Below are 22,330 nucleotides of genomic sequence, written 5' to 3' on the forward strand. Positions count from 1 at the left end.
TTTATAATCCTGTATTTAATTGGCTTTTCAACTACCAAGTAACTACTAGTTTCAACGGCGTGGGACAGAAGGGTTTCATGTGGGTGTGCAACCGGTTTTTCTTCCCGATTTTTCATGTCACTCTCTGTAAGACTAATCCATCCTTTATAAAGGATGTCAAAGAGACCCCCTGTACCATGGATACATCCTACTTGACAGGTTCACATGTTTTTCTAGGGGGGAAAGTTTGAGCCCATAATTGAAATGCTGGGGCGGGACTGAGAGAAGCTGGAAAAGAGGTAGGGACAGAGAGAACAAGAGCCTTTGGCCATAAACCAGGGTGTAACTTGGATAGGAAGTGGCCATGTTTCCCCATCTTTCCACTACACCCAACACCTGATAGTCACCCCAATCTGGAAGTCACGCCAATCTGGAAGCCCTGAATGGATCTCTAAGATACCTTTCTCCCCTCAGGAGCTAAAACTTCCTCCTCCCGAATTACATGTTTGCTTGTTGAAATACTGTCTTTCCTTCAAGATACACAACAAACCTCACCATGATCTAACTAACCATGGATGAAAATCAAGTGACTTTTCTTCCAAGGGCAGTAAGGACAACACAGTGCTGAACAGTTTGCTGCCTCTATGGACCGTATCCACTTTCTCCCAGGGACGCACACTCGCTAAAATAAAATAGTCTCCTCTGGGAAAAGCTTCCGCAGCCAAGCCTGATGACCTGGGTTCAATTCCCGGGACTGACAGACTGGAAGGAGAGATCCCACGCCTGCAAGCTGCCTTCTGACCACACGTGCGCTGGGGCACGCGTGCCACACACACACATAAACGCCCACACACAAAATAAAAATAAAACAAAGCAAAAAAAATGAGACAGTCGTTAGAGAATAGACGTCTCTTCAATTCCGTGGGAGGAAAACTGTCACCTGGATGTTCTTGGGTGTAAAATGAGAGCGGTGCATAAGGCCAACTAAAAGATGGAAAGCCCTTGGACAAAGCGTCTGGTCGGTGGCAGGCACTGGATCAAGGTCAGTACTCAGGCGGTGGCGCCCGGCAGGGGCGTGGTCACCCGGGACCCTGCAAACCTCGGGATCGTCTCTGTCCTGGGCGCGCGCCCGCGCGCGGTCATGTGACTGGGCTAAGATGGCGTCGCCCGGTTCCCGGTGGCTCCTGGCTGTGTCTCTTCTGCCCTGGTGTTGCGCCGCCTGGGAGCTGGGACATCTGAACCCGCCTTCGCCGCCGCCGCTGGTGATCTGGCATGGGATGGGTGAGTGAGTGTGGAGAGGAGCATCCTTTCCCCGCCTGGGTTCGCATCGCAGAGCTGGAAGGGCGAGGATAGTGATTCCACAGCACCCGCCTGAACTACGTTTTGGGATGTGGGGACCCCTCTGCACTGGAAGGAAGGGAGCCCGGTGTCTTTGGTGAGCGCTCAGGGAGAGCTGTGCACTGCGAGGGTTCATGCTGCCCTTGTTAAAATCCTAGCAGCTCTGGCATCAGCCAGCAGCACCTGACAGTCAGGCCGGCGGTCCCTGCAGAGCTGGGCGGCACACTCATGCTTTCATTCCTCCACTCTCTGAATGGAGATCTACCAGTCACCTGTGCGTCCTTTATACAGTCACCGCACAGCATGACCACACCTGAGCAGGAAACAGACTGAACTGTCTGCCCTACGGGAACTCACTTTCCAGTGGGGAAACACACTCTAGAGAAATAGGGGAAACGTGTCAAATGGTGATGAGTGCAGTGTAGACAGTCAGAAAGCCTGGAAGAAGACAGAGCTGGAGGTGTGAGCATGAGCTTGTACCCCGAGAGTGACAGCTGATCTGATCTGAAGTGGATGGGGGAAGATGCCATATGTATATGTGGTCAAAGGAGCAGCAGAGGCAAAGGCCCTGAGCTGAGCATGTAAGTGTCCAGATGAGTGTAGTAGGAGCAGAGGGAGCAATGTGAGCCACCATTCAAGTACTGGAAACTGTACCTTGCAAGAACAAGCCACTGAGCCATCTCTCCAGCCCCCTGACTTACATTGTTAAAAGATTGTTCAAATGCAATGGGGTGGGAGCCTGTAATTCTAGCACTGAGGAGGCAGAGGAAGGAGAATTTCTGCAAGTTTGAGGCCTGCCTGATCTACATGCCAAGTTCCAGATCAGCCAGAGCTACATGGGGAGACCCATAAAATAATAATATGTATTTAGCTATAATTAAAAGTCAAATGAGGGGATTGCTTTATTGGTGACACTAGATGGTCATGTGTCCCTTCTAGTGGTTCCTGAAACAAGCTGTGGCTCTGAGCTCTGGGGAGAAGCTGTCATTAGAAAGAAGGGACAGAGGAACAGAGTCAGCTGGGATCACAGGGAATTCAGGCTGCTTGTCCACAGAGATGACAACAGGCATTTCTCAGGGTCTTGGGGATCTGGATTTATTAGCTGTGAAGGTTGGCTTTCTTGGAGACTCCTCTTAGGAGAGTCCCCTGTAAGACTCAGCTCAGTGGCCTGTTTGTCCTGGAGACCCCGGACTTCATCCTGTAGGTAGTCACTTGTTCTCTTTCTCCTGGGATGAGGGGAAGAGGGATCAGGACCAGGCACATTCCATGGGTGCAGAAGGGGAGGAGAGACTCTATGGGATCAAGCCTTGTGGATTAAAGGCATGTCAGTCTGTCTGTCTTGTCCCTCCTTGTCCTTGCTTCTGTTCTAGTTGCTGTGCTGAGACTGGATTGTAGGTGTCACAGAGAGCTGCAAGGGGACACTGCAGAACTTCAACCCTAGAGAGACCTGTGGCTCAGAGCTGCACAGTGAGGGCTGTGTGGTAACAGGAAGTGTGGGGAAGTGGTGGGACTTTGATATACTTGAGGGTGACATCAGGGTTTAGATATAGTGAGAGAGGAAGGAGGCAGAGAGGACGCCACAGTTTGTGCTTGGACAATTCGAAAGTTGAAGTTGTTTTACCAAGATGGAGTAGCTTGGAGGGGAGCACACTTGGGGTGTGTATGCATAGTCAGAGTTCTTTAAACCAAATGAAGTAGCACACACTGATACTTGGAGCCCTCAGGAATCTGAAAGAGTAGGGTCATAGCTCCAAGCCAGCTGAGGTTCATAGCCAGACCCTGTCTCAAAACAAAAGAAAGAGATTTTGCTTTTGAACTTATAAACTTGAAGGGCATGTTGTTATTGCTTTGGTGTGTTGCTTAGTTTAAATTGGGGGACTTTTTTAGTAAAATACTTTTTATTATGTGGGGGTAACACCTACACCCCTGCATTCACGTGGAGGTCAGAGGACAATTTGCAGCGGTCAGTTCTCTCTTCAGCCCTGTGGTTTCCAGGAATCAAATTCTGGTTGTCAGCCTTGGGAGCAGGCATCTTTACCCAAGACATATGTCCAGACCTGGTTTTTGGCTGAGACAAGGTTTCATGTAGCACAGGCTAGCTCGGAATTTGTATTTGTTGTCTAGACAAGAGTGACTTTGAACGTCTGATCTTACCCCTTCCCCTCCCAAGTGCTAGGATTACAGGCATTTGCAAATAGGCTGGGCTCATTTGATATTTTTGAGACAGTATCTTTTGTAGGCTTATCAATGACCTAGATATGTAGCCAAGGCCCCTCTTTGTCCCTATTCATTACTGTGTGGCGGATATTGTTAGAAAAGAAACAGAAGTTTCTCTGGGGCAGAGTGTTTTCTCCTTAGACTTCCAGTCCAGGTGAAATGCTGTGATTTCAGTGAAAAATGGACACGTCTCTAGTAGGTGGCCAGATTGCTGCTTCCTGTTCTTAGGTCTGATTCTTTGTGGGAAAGGAAACAATCCCGGCACTAGGTTGATGTTCTGAGGCTCCCACTCCCAAGTTTATACAAGTTGGAAGTCAACCTTTTCCCAAAGCTTGTAGACAGATTTTTCTTTGGGCCACCAGCTTACAAAAAAATGACACGGAGATTTATTAGTAATTATGAAAGCTCAGCCTCTGGCTTAGGCTTGCTCCCCACCATGATGATAGTGGACTAAACCTCTGAAGCTGTAAGCAGACTCCAATTAAATGCTTTCTTTTATAAGAGTTGCCTTTAGGGGGTTGGGGATTTAGCTCAGTGGTAGAACGCTTGCCTAGCAAGCACAAGGCCCTGGGTTTGGTCCTCAGCTCCGACAAAAAACAAAAACAAAACAAAACAAAAAAAACAACCAAGAGTTGCCTTAGTTATGGTGTCTCTTTATAGCAACAGAATACTGACCAAGATATTGTTCTTTTAGAGGACCCGAGTTTGGTTCCCAGCACTCATGTTGGCTCACAACCACATGTAATTACAGATCCAAGAAATGTGACACCATCATCTGGCCTCCTTGGGCACCTACATGTACTTGACATACCCTCACATAGGCACACACATATACATAAAAATAAAAATAAATGTTTTTAAAAGAAAAGAAAGGGAGAGGCTAGAGAGAAGGATCTGTAGTTAAGAGCACTTCCAGCGTTTCTGAATTCAGTTCTCAGAACCCATGCAGGGCACCTCACCACCAACTCTAACTCCAGGGATCCAATGATGCCCTCTTCTGGTCTCCACGGGCACACACACACACACACACACACACACACACACACACACAAATTTAAATCTTAAACATAAATTGGGAAAGGATGCAAAGACATTTCTCCAAGAAGATAGGAAGTGGCCAGCGGCATCACTGTGAAGAACATGCAAGTTAAAACAGTAAAGTGTCCATTCACACCTACCTAGACTGCTTAAAAATAACTTTTATTGTTGTTGTTGAGGCCAGGTATTACTATATAACCCTGGCGGGCCTATAACTCCCCACACAGACCAAGCTAGACTCAAATTCAGAGATATCTGTCTACTTCTGCCCCGCTAGTGCGGGGGTTAAAGTTGCTACACTTGGCCAAAAAAATACCATTTTTAAAATTAGAAAATAAGCGTTGGCAAGGGCATGGGGAGATAGATACACTTGTACCCTCTTGGTGGAACTGTACCAATGCATTCCCTGTTGGAAAGTATGGCAATGACTGAAAAAAAAAAAAAACCAAAAAATTAGCATGTAATTATAAGATGACCCAGCAATTCCACTCCTACCTTTACACTCAAGCCAATATGTAAACATACATCCATAAAACCTTACACAATGTTGACAGTATGTAAACATACATCCATAAAACCTTACACAATGTTGACAGTAGTATTGTTGGAATAGCAAAAGGTAGAAACAGCCCAAATGTCCATTACAGGATGAATAACCTGTGGTATAGTCATACAATGGAATACTATTCACCCATGAATAGGAATAAGTACTGAAGCATGCTACAACCTGGATGAACCTCAAAGCATGTTCCGTACAATAACCCCACACAAAAGACAAATTATCCACACCTTCACCTCTTGTGTCCAGAATAAGGAGGTTATCAGCAGTGAGAGGAGGGGAGGAAACAATGACTTCACCCATGTGGAAGTTTGCCTGGTGCTCACAGTTCTGAAACTAGAGAGAAGCTGTGGTTGCCTCAGCTGGCGAACAGGCTCAAGGCCACTGACTTGTACACTGAAAACGGTGAAGCTGATGTCCCATGAATTTCCCCTCAGCAGGAACAGATAAAAGAACACTTCCTGTGTAGCTCTGTCTGTCAGGTGCTAACAAGCTGCAGAAGGCCATGTGGGGTTGGAGAGGTAACCATGGTGATAGAGTGCTTAACCAGCATGCACCAGGTCACAGGCATGACCCCAGGACTATATAAATTGGGTAAGGGGAGCAGTTTCTGAAAGAAGCATGCTTCTGATATTCTTACTATATATTTATGTGAGCAGTGTTTTAGTATTAATGATTATAAAATCAAAATATTAACTATGAAGAACACCGAGGATGTTCATTGTCTTGCTATTATGTTTGTTGTTTGTCTAAGACAGAATCACTCTGTGTAGTCCTGGCTGTCCTAGAACTCGCTCTTTAGGCCAGGCTGGCCTCAAACTCAGATCCACTTGCCTCTGTCTCCAAAGTACTGGGATTAAAGGCATGCACCACTACCACCAGGAGGCCCTTAATTCTTTTTAAATTGAAAGGTAGGGTTTCACTATGTAGCTCTGGCTAGACTGGAACTCAGCATGTAGACCAGCCTGGCCTCAAATTTACAGAGATCTGTTTTTGCCTCCTGAGTGCTGGGTTTAGAGGGTGACCCACTATGCCCAGATTAAAATGTAATTCTCTATGGAAATATAAACAAGTACGTCTATTTTTATCATTTTGTATAATTTCGCCCTCAATAAATGATAAAATTTTATGTATACCAAAGAATATCTTATAATAAAGTTCTTTATATTTATTATCAGTAAATATTTGATTTGTATACATATTTTATCAACCCATATAGCCAAAGTATCGTAAGCATTTGAGTTGAGAAGGGCGCTGTGTGGGGAAAGCTGGAGACGCCTGCAGTAGACCATTGTTTCCAGGTCCTCTCCATTCTGATGCTGCCCTTTCACATTCTTGATATCGCCCTCTGAGACATAAAAGGTTTTTGTTTCTTAAGTAATGTTTTGATTCATGAGTTCCCATCATTGTTTTCCTTGGCTAGGAGACAGCTGTTGTAACCCCATAAGCATGGGTGCCATTAAAAAGATGGTGGAGAAGGAAATACCTGGGATTTACATCCTGTCTCTAGAGATTGGGAAGAACATGATGGAGGTAAGATGGCAGCGTGTTCCCTGAGAGGCTTGCTGCCGGGTCTGATAAAGTGTGCTCTTTGAACATTTCACCTCCCATTTTGACCAGGAAGTCATAGCCCCCCTGGTTTGGTTTCATTTTGTTTTGGGATGGAGGGTTTTGCTGTGTAGCCCAGGCTAGCCTGGAACTTGGCTCTTCCTGCCTCATCCTGCCAAGTGCTTGAACTACAGGGTTGTTCCATTGAACTCAGCTAACGCTTGAACCCGGTGGCTGTCTGAGGGTATTGACCTGCGTCCATATTGACGTCACGCTCACTACTCATTTTTCAGGATGTGAAGAACAGTTTCTTCATGAATGTCAATTCCCAAGTCACGATAGTGTGCCAGATTCTGGAAAAGGATCCTAAGTTGCAGCAGGGCTACAATGCTATCGGGTTCTCGCAGGGAGGCCAGTTTCTGTAAGTACCCTCCTGTGCCGTGGTTACTACCCACATGGAGCTGGCCTTCCTTCTCTTCGGATAAATTGGTTGTAACTATTTGGGGGTCCTCTACTCTCAAAGAAAGGAAGTTGGTCTTAAAATGTCACTGTGTAAGAAGCTTAAGTTCATTGCTTTTTCTGTGTGTGCACATGTGTGAGCATACGTGTGGAGGTCAAAGGTCAGATGTGTGGTGTATTCCTCAATTACTCTCCACCTTACATTTTTAGAAAAAGAACTTTAAAGATTTTTTTTTTTAGTTGAGGATCGAACCCAGGGCCTTGATCTTGCTAGGCAAGCACTCTATCACTGAGCTAAATCCCCAACCCCAAAGATTTTTTTTATTAGTTATGTGTGTGTTGGGATGTGTGTACATGTGAATGCAATGCCCACAGAGGCCAGAAGAAGGTATCAGATCACCTCAAGCTGGAGTTATAAGTTATTGTGATAGACCCAGAACTCGTCACCACTGAGCTATCTCGCCAATCCTCTATTTTAACTTAAAAATGCTTAAACTGTATTTACTGTGTGTGTGTGTGTGTGTGCACATGCACCCATGCATGTATGCATGCCTTGGTGTGTGTGTGTGTGTGTGTGTGTGTGTGTAGGGCAGAAGACAGACAGTTTTGAGGAATCAGTTCTCCCCTGCCAACATGTGGGGCCCGGGAATAGATTCCGGTCTTCAGGAATCGATTCTGGTCATCATGCTTGACAATGAGTGCTTAACCCATCATGCTTGGCAGTGAGTGCTTAACCCATCTCACTGGACAGCATGGTGGTTGTTGTTCTTGAGAACAGGTCTCTCCGTGAACCTGGAGCTCAGTGTTGAGCTAGACTGGCTGGTTGACAAGCCCGAGGACCCACCCTCTGCCTCTACCTCCCTGGTACTGGTATTACCGGAACTGCCGTACCAGGCTTCTCCTTTTCTTTTATCTAAGGGGGAGCGTTCAATCCAGACTCAGGTCCTTATGGCTTCACTGACTGAGCTATCTTTCCAACTCCTCTTGATTTGTTTTCCATGAAGTGAGATTTGTATCCAACCAGGAGGAAGATCCTGTAACTTCATGGTTTGGGGACCCGTGGTGTATTGAATAGCTTAACCTGTGAAGTGAGTGTTGATACATTCAATCTGACCTTCAGAGCTGACATTCACCTTTGACTTCTCCAGGAGGGCAGTGGCCCAGAGATGCCCATCACCTCCCATGATCAACCTGGTCTCAGTTGGGGGACAACATCAAGGTAATGTTCACCCTCTTGTCCCTGTGGTTCTCTTCCTCTTTTCTAACCCATGTCTATCTGATGTTTTGTATTTCGTTTTTCTTTCATTTTTTTCCTTCCTTCCTGTCTGTCTTTCCCTTCCTTTTTTCCATCCTTCCTCCCTCCGGTCCTCCCTTCCTCCCCTCCTTCCTCCCTCCCTTTCTTCTTTCTTTTCCCCTCCTCCTCCTCCTTTTTAGATAAGGTCTTGTTCGATAGCTAGGCTGCCCTCAAACCTTTAGCAATTAGCAATTCTGCTTCAGCCACCCGGGTGCTGAGATCATAGGCATGTGCCACCACACCTGGCGTGTGTGTGTGTGTGTGTGTGTGTGTGTGTGTGTGTGTGTGTGTGTGTGTAAGCTGCTGGGTCCATTTAGGGTTGCTCATATGAATATGACCACTTGGGATTGGACAACCTACCAGGGACTCATCCCCGAAGACTGGTTCTCCTACTCTCTGCCATCATTAATTGCTTGTAGTTCTTCATCTAGGTGTGGGGCCCCGTGAGATTTCCCCCACCCGCACTGGCATGTCATTATGTCATTATGCAGGTCTTGTTTAGGTGACCATGTTGCTGAGATTTCATGGGTGTAGCGTCCCTGAAGTCACGTGGAGAAGACACTCTCTCAGCAGCAGCTGTGCTGGGCCTCTGACTCCTACAACTCTCTCGGCCCTTCTTCTTTCCTGAGCCCTGGGTGTGGTGGGCTGCAGATGTATCAGTTGCAGCTGGGCACCTCACAGTCACCTGTTCTCTGTATTTTGACCAGTTGTGGATTTCTGTAGCATTCTCCATCTGCTGCAGAAGGAAGCTTCTGTGATGAGGCTGAGAGCTGCACTTAGCAAGAAAAGCAGGTGCTAAAGTCATATCGAGAGGAAGGTCTGGGCATGCAGAGATAGCCTAGACCTAGATTCGTGTGTGAGAGTGTGTGTGTGTGTGTCTGTGTGTGTTACCCGGGATAAACTCTACCACAAGAACTCTATCCCACCACACATTTGGCCTTCTGAATCCATGAGTTCCATATCTGTGGATTCAAAGATCCGTGGATGAGAACTCTTCTGGGAGAGGCCATGGTGGTTATGTATGCCTAGAATCCCAGCATTTAGGGAGTGGAGTTAGGAGAATCATCCTCAGAGAGTTTGAGTTCAACCTGGGCTATGTGAGACCCTACCCTATGTTCATAAAAAGGAAGAGAGGGGCAGGGGTGGGGAGGGAGGATGGGGGAAACGATCGCATCTGTACTGAACTTGTACAGACTCCTCTCACTCCCTAAACAACACAGTGGAATGACAGTCCACAGAGCACTTGCACTGTATTAGGTAGCAAAGGTAATTTACACAGGATTTAAAGGAAAAGAGGTGCATGGATGACCGGGAGTGACAGAGAAGGGAATGGGGACAGGGAGCCAGATGATTTCCCAAGAAAGAGGAAGAGGCAGTCATGCGCTGAGTGGCTGTATGTAACAGCCACATGTGGGTAGGGCTGGGACAGAGGTCCCTGGGAGAGTGCCAGGAGGAAGTTGGTGGTGGTGTTAGTTCTCAGAACTTAAGGCTTTTTTTTATTTTCTTGGAGTAAATGACTAAGTTCATATTCAAGCTCTTTGTCATTTTGTCTTTGTTCTCACAGTGCCTGGTACAGAGGGCACTCAATACATGGTTATTGGAGTAAGGCATGGTTGTCTTCTATCTACACAGGTGTTTTTGGCTTCCCTCGATGCCCAGGAGAGAGTTCTCACATCTGTGACTTCATCAGGAAAACGATCAATGCTGGTGCTTACTCCAAAACTGTTCAAGAATGGTGAGTGTGGCTAGCTGTCCCGTCCAGACTGGGGGAGTGAGTACCTTGCTGACATTCATACTCTGTGATTCCAGGAGTATTTGCTAATGATACCACAACTGTTTTTAACTCCAATCTCAGGGGATCTTATGCCCTCTTATGGCCTCTGGGGGCACTGCCTGAACGTGGTGGTGCACAGACATACAGCAAGTAAGACACCCATATATATAAAAATATAAATAAATAAACCTTTTTTAAAAATTGTCCTTAAAACATATGAGGCCTGGTGTGGTGGTGCACACCTTTAACCCAGCACTCAGTGGGCAGAGGCAGGCAGATCTCCGTGTGTTTGAGGCCAGCCTGGTCTACGTAGCCAGTTCCACACCAGTCAAGGTGACATAGTGAGACTTTGGGGTCCAGCCCCTCAATAGTCCCCTCCCAGGGTCCAGGAAGAATCTACAACCAGCTGATAATTAATCTTTGATGAAAAGAAATGAGTCTATGTAAACAAAACTTCTTAGTTCATACACTTTATTATTCTGTGTTGGTTCTCTCTCTACAAGTTTATAATCTGCTCTCATTTTTAGCTCCTTTCTTGCTCAGTTTCTCTACATTTATCTGTTGTCCCCTCCAGGTTCTATCTTAATTCCTTCATCTAGTTCTGCCCCTTCTAGGTTCATCCATCTAGTTCTTTCCCATATCAGCTCCTCTCCCATCTCCTTCTCTCTCATCTTGTTCTTCCCCATCTGGCTCTTCCTCATCTTCCATTTTGTTCCTCTAATCCTCTCTTCTAGCCCTTCAACCTAGTTCTTCCCCATCTCAGTTTATTCCTCTCAAGTTCTTACCCATCTAGTTCTTCCATTCTCTTTTCTCTTCTCCGTCCCATGCCCTGGAAGTCCTGGTATAAAAAAAGGGAGGGTCCGAGCTAAATTGTGTAAAGCTATTACTTAACGTCCACCTGACCTAGGCGGTGTCTCCTTGTGGAATTTACCTTAAGTCAGGTGACTAGCAGGTGAACTGTTATCACTGTTAGTCCTTGAAAGTGGCTAAGGGATTCCAGAGGAAGCCTTTCCTGAGGCTGTTCTCCAAATACCTGGAATGTGTATGTCCAGAGAGTGATCTGTCCACACTGTTAGCCCTTCTTAGGGAAAAGTCAATTGGGAAAACTATGAAGGCACACATGATTTTCATAACAGAATACAGTGATATATAACAAGCCAAATAACACCAAAAGCTCCTTAGAATTTGGCTTCCTCTGGAGGAAATCCTTGATCCTTCCAGGTAGTTGTAAGGATTCGGGCTCTAAAAGGTAACCATGGCTGTGATTCTTCCGATCAGCACTCTCCTCTGCTAGCGTGGCTGCGGCCCATGGCGGCCAGCCATGAGCAGCACACATAACCAACAGTAGTGACTTTGCCATAACCAGCTGAGTTCTTATGATAGATTCCTGCAGCCCGCAGCATTAAAAATATAAAAATAGACAGGTGGTGGCAGCGCACGCCTTTAATCTCAGCACTAGGGAGGCAGAGACAGGTGGATCTCTGTGAGTTCGAGGCCAACCTGGTCTACAAAGTGAGTTCCAATACAGGCTCCAAAGCTACAGAGAAACTCTTGTCTCAAAAAAATCAAAAAACAAAATAAAAATAATAAAATAAAATAAAAAATTAATAAAGGACTTAAAAGGGGCAAAACTCAGAGGGGCAAAGCGAACAAGAGAGGAAATAAGAGGCAGCACATGTTTTTCTTTTTCTTTATTTTCCCCCGAGACAGGGTTTCTGTGTAGCCTTGGCTGTCTCTGTACCCCAGGCTAGCCTCGAACTCTCAGAGATCCGCCTGGCTCTGCCTCCCGAGTGCTGAGATTAAAGGCGTGCGCCACCACCGCCCGGCCAGTACATGTTTTTCAAAGAGCAAACAGGACATAAGAACGGTTGGAGTGGAGCAGAAAGGTTGAAGGCTTTACCTCTGTAGAAGGCACACAGCAGTGACCCATGCTCTGGAGCCCCCGGAAGGCGTGGGAACCGGGCTGTACAGTACTTTGGACGGTTTTGTAAGTGTGTGGGGCCAAAACCAGGACCTTTTCATTAGAAACCTGAGGCCAAGCAGTCTGACTCCCCAGTTCATGCACATCCAGAGAACTATTTTTCCTCCGCCATAGCAGAAGCAAAATCTACTCCCTTTAACATGACTGGGTGACCCAGACTGAGAGCTAACCTTGTTACATGCAAGGCAGGGTTTGTGGGGTCTCTCTCTGGAGGAAGTGACTAAGAGAAGTCTCCTAACTGCTGGGTGCTGATGCCACCAGTTCATCAGCCCCTATCTAAGCTCTGCCCGTGGAGGAAGGGATTCCAGTCAGCCTGTGGAACCTGCCTCCCTGTCCCACTTCCCATGGTAGAGACTGCTCACAGCACAGCAGCTTGCCAGGCAAGCAGTCTACCACTGAGCCACATTCCTGGCCAGAAGAAAACCTAGAAGACCAGATTCCAAAACCTGTAATCACTGTCTTCAGAGAGAGGAAGAAGTCGCTTCTATTCCTCGAGAACAGATCATGAGTAAAATCAACTGTCAGAATGAGAGCTTTTGAAAATTGAAATATCACAACTCCATTTTTTTTTAAGTTGTTAGTTATATTGGAATCTAAAGTTGAAGAATCTTCTAGAAGTTAAACAAAACAAAAAATTCAGAGAGGTTATGGTGGTTTGAATGAAAATGTTTCCCATGGGCTCATATATTTGCATAAGTAGTCCCCAGGTGATAAACTGTTTGGGAAGGATTAGGAGATGTGGCCTTCTTAGAGTAGGTATGGCCTTAGTACAGGAAGTGTGTCATTGAGGGTGGCCTTTGAGGTTTCAAAAACCCACACCAGGATACCAAGCTCTCAGCTACAGCTCCAGTGCCATGCCTGTCTGCTTCCCACCCGTGAACTAACGCTCTGAAACTGTAAGCAAGCCCCCAGTTCAAAGCTTTCATTTGTAAGAGTTGCCTTGGTCGTGGTGTCTCTTCACAGCAGTGGAACAGTAACTACAACAGAGGTGGAAAAGAGAACAGAGAGAAGCAGTTAGGATGTCTGGTGTGACTAACAGGACTTTCCAAGCAGAGGAAGGGTGAATTGGAATTAAAGAAGTAATGCAAGAAGATGTCCAAGCCATTACCATGCATGAGCTTCCAAACTGAAAGGGCTTGCTAAATACCCAGGCAAGGACAGAAAAACAAAAACAAAAACAAAAAAAAAAAGCCATACTGCGGTACATTCCTGTGAAATTTCAAAGCATCGGGCATGGAGAATAGGTCCTAACTAGGATGCAGCTGAAGAGTTCAAATCCTGGGGCAGCATACTCCACTACAGCACCACTGCCACCCAGAAGGCTGTGGTGTGGAGCTTTGTCCACCAACCTTGAGTCCTGTATGCCTGTCCTAAGGAGCAACCCAGCGTGAGGGCAAATGAGGTAAAATAAAGGGAAAGGAGATGGCCTCCCATGTTCTCCTCCTGGGGGACACTGGCGAGCTATCTTTCTGTTATCAGTTAGCTGTGTGGCCATGGGCACTTGGAACCTCTGACATGAGGTTAGTAACATGCCTTCCTGGAGTCATTTTCCAGGTTAAGCAAGCTGAGTGTAAGCTATTTAGTGCAGCCTGAGTTCCCATCATAAACAGGTTTGGGTTGTTCTTATGGTTGGGCTATATTTAAAACATTCAGCTTTCTGTTTCCTTTCTAGTGTCATTTTGTCTTTTCTTGTAGTTGCAGTTGTGAAGTCTTTAATTCATAATTTCATCAAATATTGAGTTACTATTTACCAGACCTGGTCATTGGGCACCTGGGTCTCCTGCTTAGCCGGGGAGAGGAGACAGATACCTTAGGTGGGATCTGCTAAGATGCAGGCATGCAAGTAATGAAGGTGGTTCCGGCACTGGGTACCTCTAAGCTAGGGTGTGAAGAAGGAGATGGAAAGAACATGGGAGAAGCCAAGAAAAGAATGGCTAGCACAAAGGCTAAATGGGTGTCATGCTTGCTGTGCAGACATGAGGACCCAGGTTCAGATTGCCAGCAGCTACATACAAAGCCGGGCACAGTGGCATGCACCTGCAACCCCACCCCCACCCCCGCACTGTGAGGCAGAGACAAATGGATCCTGGGAGCTCGCCATCCAGCTAGCCTATCAGAGCTGCAAGCTTCGGGTTCCGTGAAAGACCCTGTCTCAAAGACTATGGTACAGAGAGAGAGAGAGGAGGACATCTAGTGTCATCCTCCACAAGAACAGGGGTCATCCCCACACATACCCATGTGAACACATGTGTATACTCACACATACGCACTAGAATAGATCAATGGAATTCCAGAACATTTCGGTTCCCAACACCTCAGAGAGCAGGGTGAGTGACTCACCCCTGGAACGCCAGCACTCAGGAGGGTGACGCGAGAGGATTGCTACAGGTTTGAGGCCAGCATTGGCTACATGGTGAAGGACCAGGCCAGTCAGATACATAGCAAGACCTTCCCTGATAAACAGTCAAATGTGGTGGTGCACGCCTGTAATCCGAGCACTGGGGATATGGAGGCGGGAAGACTGTCCAGTTGGGCTACATAGTGAAACCCTGTCTCAGAACTCCAAACAAAGTGGGTAGACTTATCTTTACTGTTGTGGTAGAGCTTAGATTAGTTTTCCAATCTACCCCTGGGTGGTGGGAGTTGATAGTGGAAGTGCACACCCATTTCTCTTCTGTCTGTTCCCGAACCTCCTCCTTCCAGGCCCTCCACTTCTGTTCATCCTCAGGCCTCCTCTGGGCTGTACCGCTTGCATCAAGCCCCTTAAGATGGACTTAAGTCCCTGGCATCCTCCTGCCATCTCCTCTTAGCTGTCTCCTTTTGATGGCAAAAGCGTAATGGTGACGGTTGCCCTCACGCCACCCTTGGCCATTGGCCTCCTGGAAGTCAGGGTCACCAACTTGACTGGGTCCAAAGACCTTCCTCGTCATCCCTTTCCACTGTGTGAGTGAGCCGGGATGAGTCACCTCAGAGAGGGTGTCACCTGGTGCTTTTGTCCACCGACTTTTGAAGCTGTGGCCCCACCCGGAGTGTTCTCACTACTACAGCCTCCCTTCTTCTTACATCCTAAGCCAAGCTCCAGCATAGCTTGTCTCACATCCTGTGAGCCCATGTCTTTTAGCAGACCCTTAGTATAGAGCATCTACTGTCTGTCTATCAAGGGCCTTCCAGCCTTGTAGGGGAAAAACAGTGAGCAGTAATACTAAAGCTATGACAAAATCAGTATTGATGGCAGTACTTAATACATTGTCCTTTGAACTTTTATTTATCTAATTTTTTTCTGCAGTGCTGGGGATCAAACCCAGAGTCATTGCAGGTCAGACAAATACTATTATTTCTGAACTATACCTTTAGCCCTGAAGTTTTTATTTATTTATATATTAGATATTTTTATGTGTCTGGGTGTTTTGCCTACCTGTATGTATGTGCACCACATATGTGCCTGGTGCCCAGAGAGGCCAGAAGAAGGCTTTGGATCCCTGGGAACTGGTGTTACAGATAATTGTGAGCCACCGTGGCAGGGTGGGGGTGGGGGTGGGGGATCAAACCCAGGTCCTCTGGAAGAGCAGACAGTGCTCTTAACCACTGAGCCATTTCTTTAGCTCATAACTCGGAATTTTTATGTATCAATGAAATTAAACTTTTTGGAACTTCCAAATATATTTTTTCAAGACAGGGTCTCATGTTAGCCCAGGCTGGCCTCTAATTTACCAGAAGCTAAAGATAACCTTGAACTTCTGATCCCTTTGCTCCTACCTCCCAAGTGCTGGTATTACAGGTGGGTACCACCCCCTCTGGCTCCAAATACATTTATGAACAGATTAGAGAGTGTCGTTCTGATTAGTGACAGTCAGGCTGGGATGGCTAAGTCTCCATCCCTGGCAGAGGAAGACGAGGAAAGGGATAATGGGGAGGAAGATGCATCTTACAGGATGAATGGAAAGCAAAGGAGAGGGAGGGAGGTGGGGCTGTGAGGAAGGACAGCCTGGGCCCATGTGGTTAGAAGGGAGCCAAGTATTGATTTTGGCCCTTGATAGACAGAGAACCCCCAAATATTTGGACTTTCTGTGTCTGCCAAATGGCCTGTCCCCCTCTCAGTAAGATATGTCTTGTTGACAGGTCTACGACGTCATCTCTATCAGAAGGCAAGGCCTGGGACTTGGGGACTTTGGTCTTTCATCCTTTTGTAGTCCCTTGGTTATATAGGCACTGAGGCATGCCCTGGACGCACTGACTGAGAAGCACCTAATCACCTTTATTTCTTCTCTTCCTCAGGCTGGTGCAAGCCGAGTACTGGCATGACCCCCTCCAGGAGGATGTGTACCGCAACCACAGCATCTTCCTGGCAGACATAAACCAAGAGAGGGTAGGCACCCAAACACGCTCCCATGGGTAGGCATTCCTTTCTGGCCGTCAGAAAGATTAGCAGGGACCATTCCTGAAAAATAGCTGGAGTAGAAGCCAGGAACCAAGGGTTTTCACTGTGAGAGGCAGTACTCATATGAGTTTCAGTTCTTTTTAGGGCAGCTGGGCTGGGGCTCATCTGGCCCTCTTCCTCCCTGAAGCCCTCCGCTTCCTTCATGTTGAAGCAGCAGGATGAAGTTACAGTAGGTGGTCTGCTGAGCCAAGTGGGAATTCACAGCTGCCATCTTCAAAGGATGGCTTCCTGGTGGGACCCTTCAGAGCAGGTGGTCTCAGAAAAGACATATTTAAGGGACCCTAGAAAGGGCATGGACTGTGCCCGGGCATAAGCATGGTTTGGGACACTCTGGTAAATTTATTGGTTCATTTTATATGATGGCTAAGTAGAGGGTATTTGTTGTTTGAAGCAGGAAAGTTGAAGGGGTTAATAAACAAAAACAAAAGCCAGGAAACAATACTGAATCAGATAACAGAACAACCCAGAATTCTGTGTGCTTTGCCTTGGCTTGAAGCCTGTGACCTAAGTGACTAATGTCTGTAGAGAGTATGTGGACAGAACTCACAGTAGACTCCAGTCCATGCTTGACATGTCGGTCAGTTATAAGGGAAGGCTGATCTTTGAATCCCTGCCAGCACATGACAGTAGCCACCCTACAGGACTGCCCATTCTTCTTCCAGTGTGTCAATGAGTCCTACAAGAAGAACCTGATGGCCCTCAAGAAGTTTGTGATGGTGAAATTCCTGAACGATTCCATCGTGGACCCTGTAGACTCTGAGGTGAGACATGCGGCCGCAGTGTGCCAACAGACTGTACGAGGTTAACAGTACTCCCTGCAGCTGCTTCCTGGCCACATCTGTCCTCACCACCCACGTTCCTCCTGTGAAAGTCAGCTGCGATCCCCTCGCTGCACCCAGAATTTCATGTAGAAGTATGTGGTTACACTCTGTGGGGGAAGGGTCTATAGAGGTTCTCAAAGAGATCTGTCCCGACAGAGGTTCAGAATCACTAGCCCCATGTTTATAAACCCCTAAGCTTGATGTCCAGGTCTGCCTTGACTCAGAATGATCAGTCTTTCCAGCTGCGTCACCCATATTTTAGTATTTGAAATGCCCCAAGCTTGTAGGCTTCTCTCATGTGCCCTAGTCTTTTGAATGCTTTCCCCTGGCTTTTCCACCTGATGAACCTGTTCTTTTGTTAAGGTCAAATACAATGTCACTTCCTCTAGGACATTATCCATACTCCCATAATTTGGCTCCTTCTTTTTAGTGGGATCCCCACCAAGTAGCTTGGGCTGGCCTTGAACTTGCACTGATCCTTCACCCTCACTCTTTTGAGTAGTGGGATGACAGATGTGAGGGACCACCAGCTGTTTCTGCTTTTGAGGTCACCAGCCTCAACTGAAGTTCTGCTGGCACTGTCAGATCATGGGGGTTGGAGGGGGGAGCAGCCTGGGGGCCAAATCTCACCATATTTTTGAGTGGCCTATGAGCTCAGAATTTTTACATATATATAAACGGAGGGAAAAAAATCAAAATTTTTATGCGATGAAAACCAAATTTCCACGTCTACAAATGCATTTCATTAGAAAACCCTTGCTTGTTTCTCACACTCTGTTGCTCCCTTTGCATCCCATTAGCAAATGAGTAGCCACAACCATGTGTCTCTATCTGGTCTTTCCAGAGTCTGCTGACCCCATGCTAAACAATGAAATGGGTCTGTGCCTGCTAGACTGGGAGCTTCTCAGGAAAGGGGCTTGTATATTCATCCTTGAATAACTGGGCCAGCCCAGGGGCTTTCATTTGATGCAGTTATGGAAGGAAGCAGGTTATGGGGAAATGGAAAACTAGAGAGGGATTATTAGTTCATCCCTCAGAATTGAACCTGAAAATGAGATGACTCAAACTATACCCTTACGTTTCGTATGATGGCACATGCCAATAGTTCTTGCATTCAGGAGGCTCAGACGGAAAGTTTGCAAGGTCAAGACCAACCTGGGCTACACAAGTGAGTTCCAGGACACCAAAACCCAAAACCCGTTCCGTCTTCCTTCTCGCCTGCTATGTTGCGTACATTGCAGTGTCCACTCTGCTGGTGGTTTTAGGGACTAGCCAGCGTCAGAGGATCTTGAAAGTGTGCTGGGTGGATGGATAATCTGACCTGCTTTTCTTCCTTCTCTCCTGCAGTGGTTTGGATTTTACCGAAGTGGCCAAGCTAAGGAAACCATTCCCCTCCAGGAGAGCACTCTTTACACAGAGGTAATGGAGGGAGAGCTCTGCCTTGGGAGGTTGACGCTATTTCTGTCAGCCCTGGCTCCTGGAGCTGCTGGGCTGGCTCTCTGGGGGCAGACCCTGCCTTGTCTGTCCCAGAGCACTCATGAGCCATCTGACTTAGGTCTTTCTGAGCTATTGCTTGTCACACTAACTTCCTAGGTGCTAGTTCGTAGATAGTTACTGCATCCTTAGACATGCATGCAGCTCGTGGCTTTTAAACACAAAAAGAGAGACACATCTCTAAGGTTTTACTTTTGAAGAAAAGGTTTGGAGCTGGCTTCCTTTGCAATTTACTACAAATCCCAGAAGCCTCTAAGTAAATGCAGACATGGCTGAGATGTCATGCTATAGCAACAGTAAATGGGAGGCGTGGACTTTGGAGGTCTGAAGGTATACCTCCATGGTAGACCATGTGCTTTTAGCATTCATGATTTTCGGGCTTCTTCCCTAGCACCAACAATAGACTTATCAATCTAGCATTGACCAGGCAAGCTCCTACTCTAAGATCTGAACCAGGGCTGTTGTGGATGCTGCTTAACAGTAGGTCCTGTTTCTCAAGCAGCTGTTACAGTGTTTCACCACATCCAGTTATGGCTTGCCACCAACTAGAGAATGTCTACTTTATACTGGAGATGGACTCACAGATGCCCACATATCACACCTGAACCATCTTTTTTTTTTTTTTTTTTTAAAGATTTATTTATTTATTAATGTATACAGTGTTCTGCCTGCCTGTAAGTCTTCAGGCCAGAAGAGGGCACCAGATCTCATTATAGATGGTTGTGAGCCATCATGTGGTTGCTGGGAATTGAACTCAGGACCTCTGGAAGAGCAGTCAGTACTCTTAACCTCTGAGCCATCTCTCCAGCCCTGAACCATCTTTTACTACAGCTTTTCCTACACAATTTCAGAGGCCTATTTCCCTCTGCTTTTCTCATAAATATGGTACCCCAATTTGGCAGCTTTGGAAATTACAGCCAAGATCTTCCTTATCATGAAACTCAAACCCTGGGGCAGACAGAGAAGCAGTGGCGCTGTCTACCGCTAGATCTTCTCCTCCCAACAAGAGACTGACAGCCTGGCTCTTGGGAGATGACACCGTAACTGCAAGATACTAACAGGTCCCAAGTTCACTAGCCTAAGCATTGGATATGTTGTCTCTAGAAACATTTGGCAGTTTTCTCCCGTCTCTGGCTCAGCCCTACTTCACAAAGATGCTCTGTGCCAGGTGTACCTGTGGCTTGCCCAGCTGCTGCTTTTCAGAAAGCTGACGACAGGCACTGGGGTCAGGGGCAGGTCCTGGGTTTATTTCTAGCACCTTGCAGGGGTTGGGAGTGGGGCAGAACCAGAACAACTTCAGCTGCACATTTTTGTTTTTTAAAAGACAGCATCTCTCTGTATGTAGTCCTGGCTGTCCTAGAACTCTATATAAACCCAGCTGGCCTTGAACTTAGAGATCCACCTGCCTCTGCCTCTGGCTCCTGAATGGTGGAATTAAGCGGGGTGGGCCGCTATGCCGGCCTTACCCATGTATTTTAATGCACAGAAGAAACTGAAGGAACTAGGCATAACAGCGCATGCTAAAATCCCAGCACCCGAGAGGTTGAGGCAGGATTGCTGCAAATTCAAGGCCAGCTAGGGCTACAAAGCAAGACCTTGTCTCAAAAAGCCAAAACAAACCCCTGAAAGCAGCCATCCCTCCCCACCCCCCAACAGTACACCTCTATAGGGCAGAGTGCATTGTGAGACTAAATGTTGTACAGTTTCTGTTTTAGTCTAAAACCTTCCCGGAAGCCTGGAGTTCATTATGGCCTTTCTCTCTACAGGACCGCCTGGGGCTAAAACAAATGGACAAAGCAGGAAAGCTCGTGTTTCTGGCTAAGGAAGGGGACCATCTTCAACTGACTCAAGAATGGTTTAATACCCACATCATCCCTTTCCTCAAGTGAAGCCCTTGCACTTTGCAGCAGAGCTCAGGAAACCCCAGCTCTCCGCGCTCAAGCCTGACGCTAATCTAGCTTGCAAGCAGTCCCCTCCTGTTATCTACCATGCCCTACTTGGAAGATCTAAGATCCCAATCTCATTCTTTGCCGCCTCCTATCCCACATGGTGTTGAATTCAAGCTTAATTAGCTAATAACCATGGAGATTGTCTTACGCCCTTGTGATATGGTCGAGCTTCCTCTTAAGGAGTCTGCTGTTGCAGATCAATGATTGTGCCCAAAGCAGACAAGACGTGGAGCAGGGAGACAGGCTCCGAGGGCAAAACCCACAGACTTGGGAGCAGGCAAGAGCCTGGTGGTACCCAGTCCCGAGGTGCTCACACAAGCATCACCTGCATGATGTTTCTGCACCATCTCCTAAGGCTGTTTTCCTATCTAGTGGCACCTAGCAGTCACTCCACAGGCCTACACTCCACAGGCCTACCGCCACGCCCCCACAGAACTCACCTTGTAGCCTCAGCAGTGGAATTAGTCACAAAAGGAGGGAACAGCCAGCGGGGTTGCTTAAGAGAAGAAATGCACTTTTTTTTTCTTTGAGACAGGGACTCACTTTGTCGCCCTAGCTGGCTGGAACTCACTATGTAGAGCAGACTGGCCTTGAACTCACAGAGATCCCCCTGCCTGCTGACTGTTGGGATTAGAGGCATGTGCCACCACACCCTACAGCAATGTGTGTCTTATATATGCCGTGAGATAGTGGGAAGTGAGTAGAAGTGAAAACCAGGCCAGGTGGTGGTGGTACACGCCTTTAACCCCAGCACTCAGGAGGCAGAGCCAGGCGGAACTCTGAGTTCGAGGCCAGCCTGGTCTACAGAGTGAGTTCCAGGAAGGCACCAAAACTACACAGAGAAACCCTGTCTCAAAAAAACAAAAACAAGTGAAAACCAGGGGTGACTGTCCCTGCCACTCTTGGCTCACTGCCCTCATTACTAGTAAATGTCGCTTACACCACTGCCCATGGGGAACCAGTCTGAAAAGATGGACTTTTACACTTCTACCCCAATCCTATTTACCAGCATACTCCACACTGCTGCTGATTTGGTTCAAGAAAACAATGGAGGAATATTGTAGACTTCCTTTTCCCTCTGGAGACCAACCCACATTAAAAACCGAGGGCCGACTCTGATGGTTAAAGAGGAGCAGCGACCCACCTCTTCCTGGGCTATTGGAGCATGGACCCTTCAGCACCCATGCTGGGACCACAGCCCTTTCTGGATGATTCCTATCTAGTTTGGAGAAATGATTGTTTTCATGAAGGCACCCTGTTAGCCCTTTGCCAGCTTTTCCTTTTCTTAAATCTATTGCTCAAATAAAAAGATGAGGTTTAAGGACAGGAAGCGGGAGGATGTGAAAATAACTTGACCAGGCTGTCTAAAATAAAGAGTAGTTTCTTACCCATGGTGTCATCTTCAGTATTTTTACATCTCAGTACAGATCAGGTGAGTAAC

The 22,330-nt window shown here is 47.0% G+C and overlaps 1 protein-coding gene across 1 annotated transcript; it reads left to right on the plus strand.

Moving 5' to 3' along the window:
- The first annotated feature begins 1,102 nt into the window (after nucleotides 1-1,102).
- LOC102906657 (palmitoyl-protein thioesterase 1) lies at nucleotides 1,103-22,276 on the plus strand. Its single transcript, XM_006992239.4, has 9 exons — nucleotides 1,103-1,260; nucleotides 6,555-6,664; nucleotides 6,973-7,100; nucleotides 8,287-8,357; nucleotides 10,065-10,167; nucleotides 16,463-16,553; nucleotides 17,288-17,386; nucleotides 18,794-18,865; nucleotides 20,707-22,276. The coding sequence occupies exons 1-9, from the start codon at nucleotides 1,137-1,139 to the stop codon at nucleotides 20,827-20,829; spliced, it is 921 nt and encodes a 306-aa protein (XP_006992301.2). The 5' UTR covers nucleotides 1,103-1,136; the 3' UTR covers nucleotides 20,830-22,276.
- Nucleotides 22,277-22,330: the final 54 nt, after the last annotated feature.

This window comes from Peromyscus maniculatus, chromosome 2 (assembly GCF_049852395.1).
Source record: "Peromyscus maniculatus bairdii isolate BWxNUB_F1_BW_parent chromosome 2, HU_Pman_BW_mat_3.1, whole genome shotgun sequence".
NCBI lineage: Eukaryota > Metazoa > Chordata > Mammalia > Rodentia > Cricetidae > Peromyscus > Peromyscus maniculatus.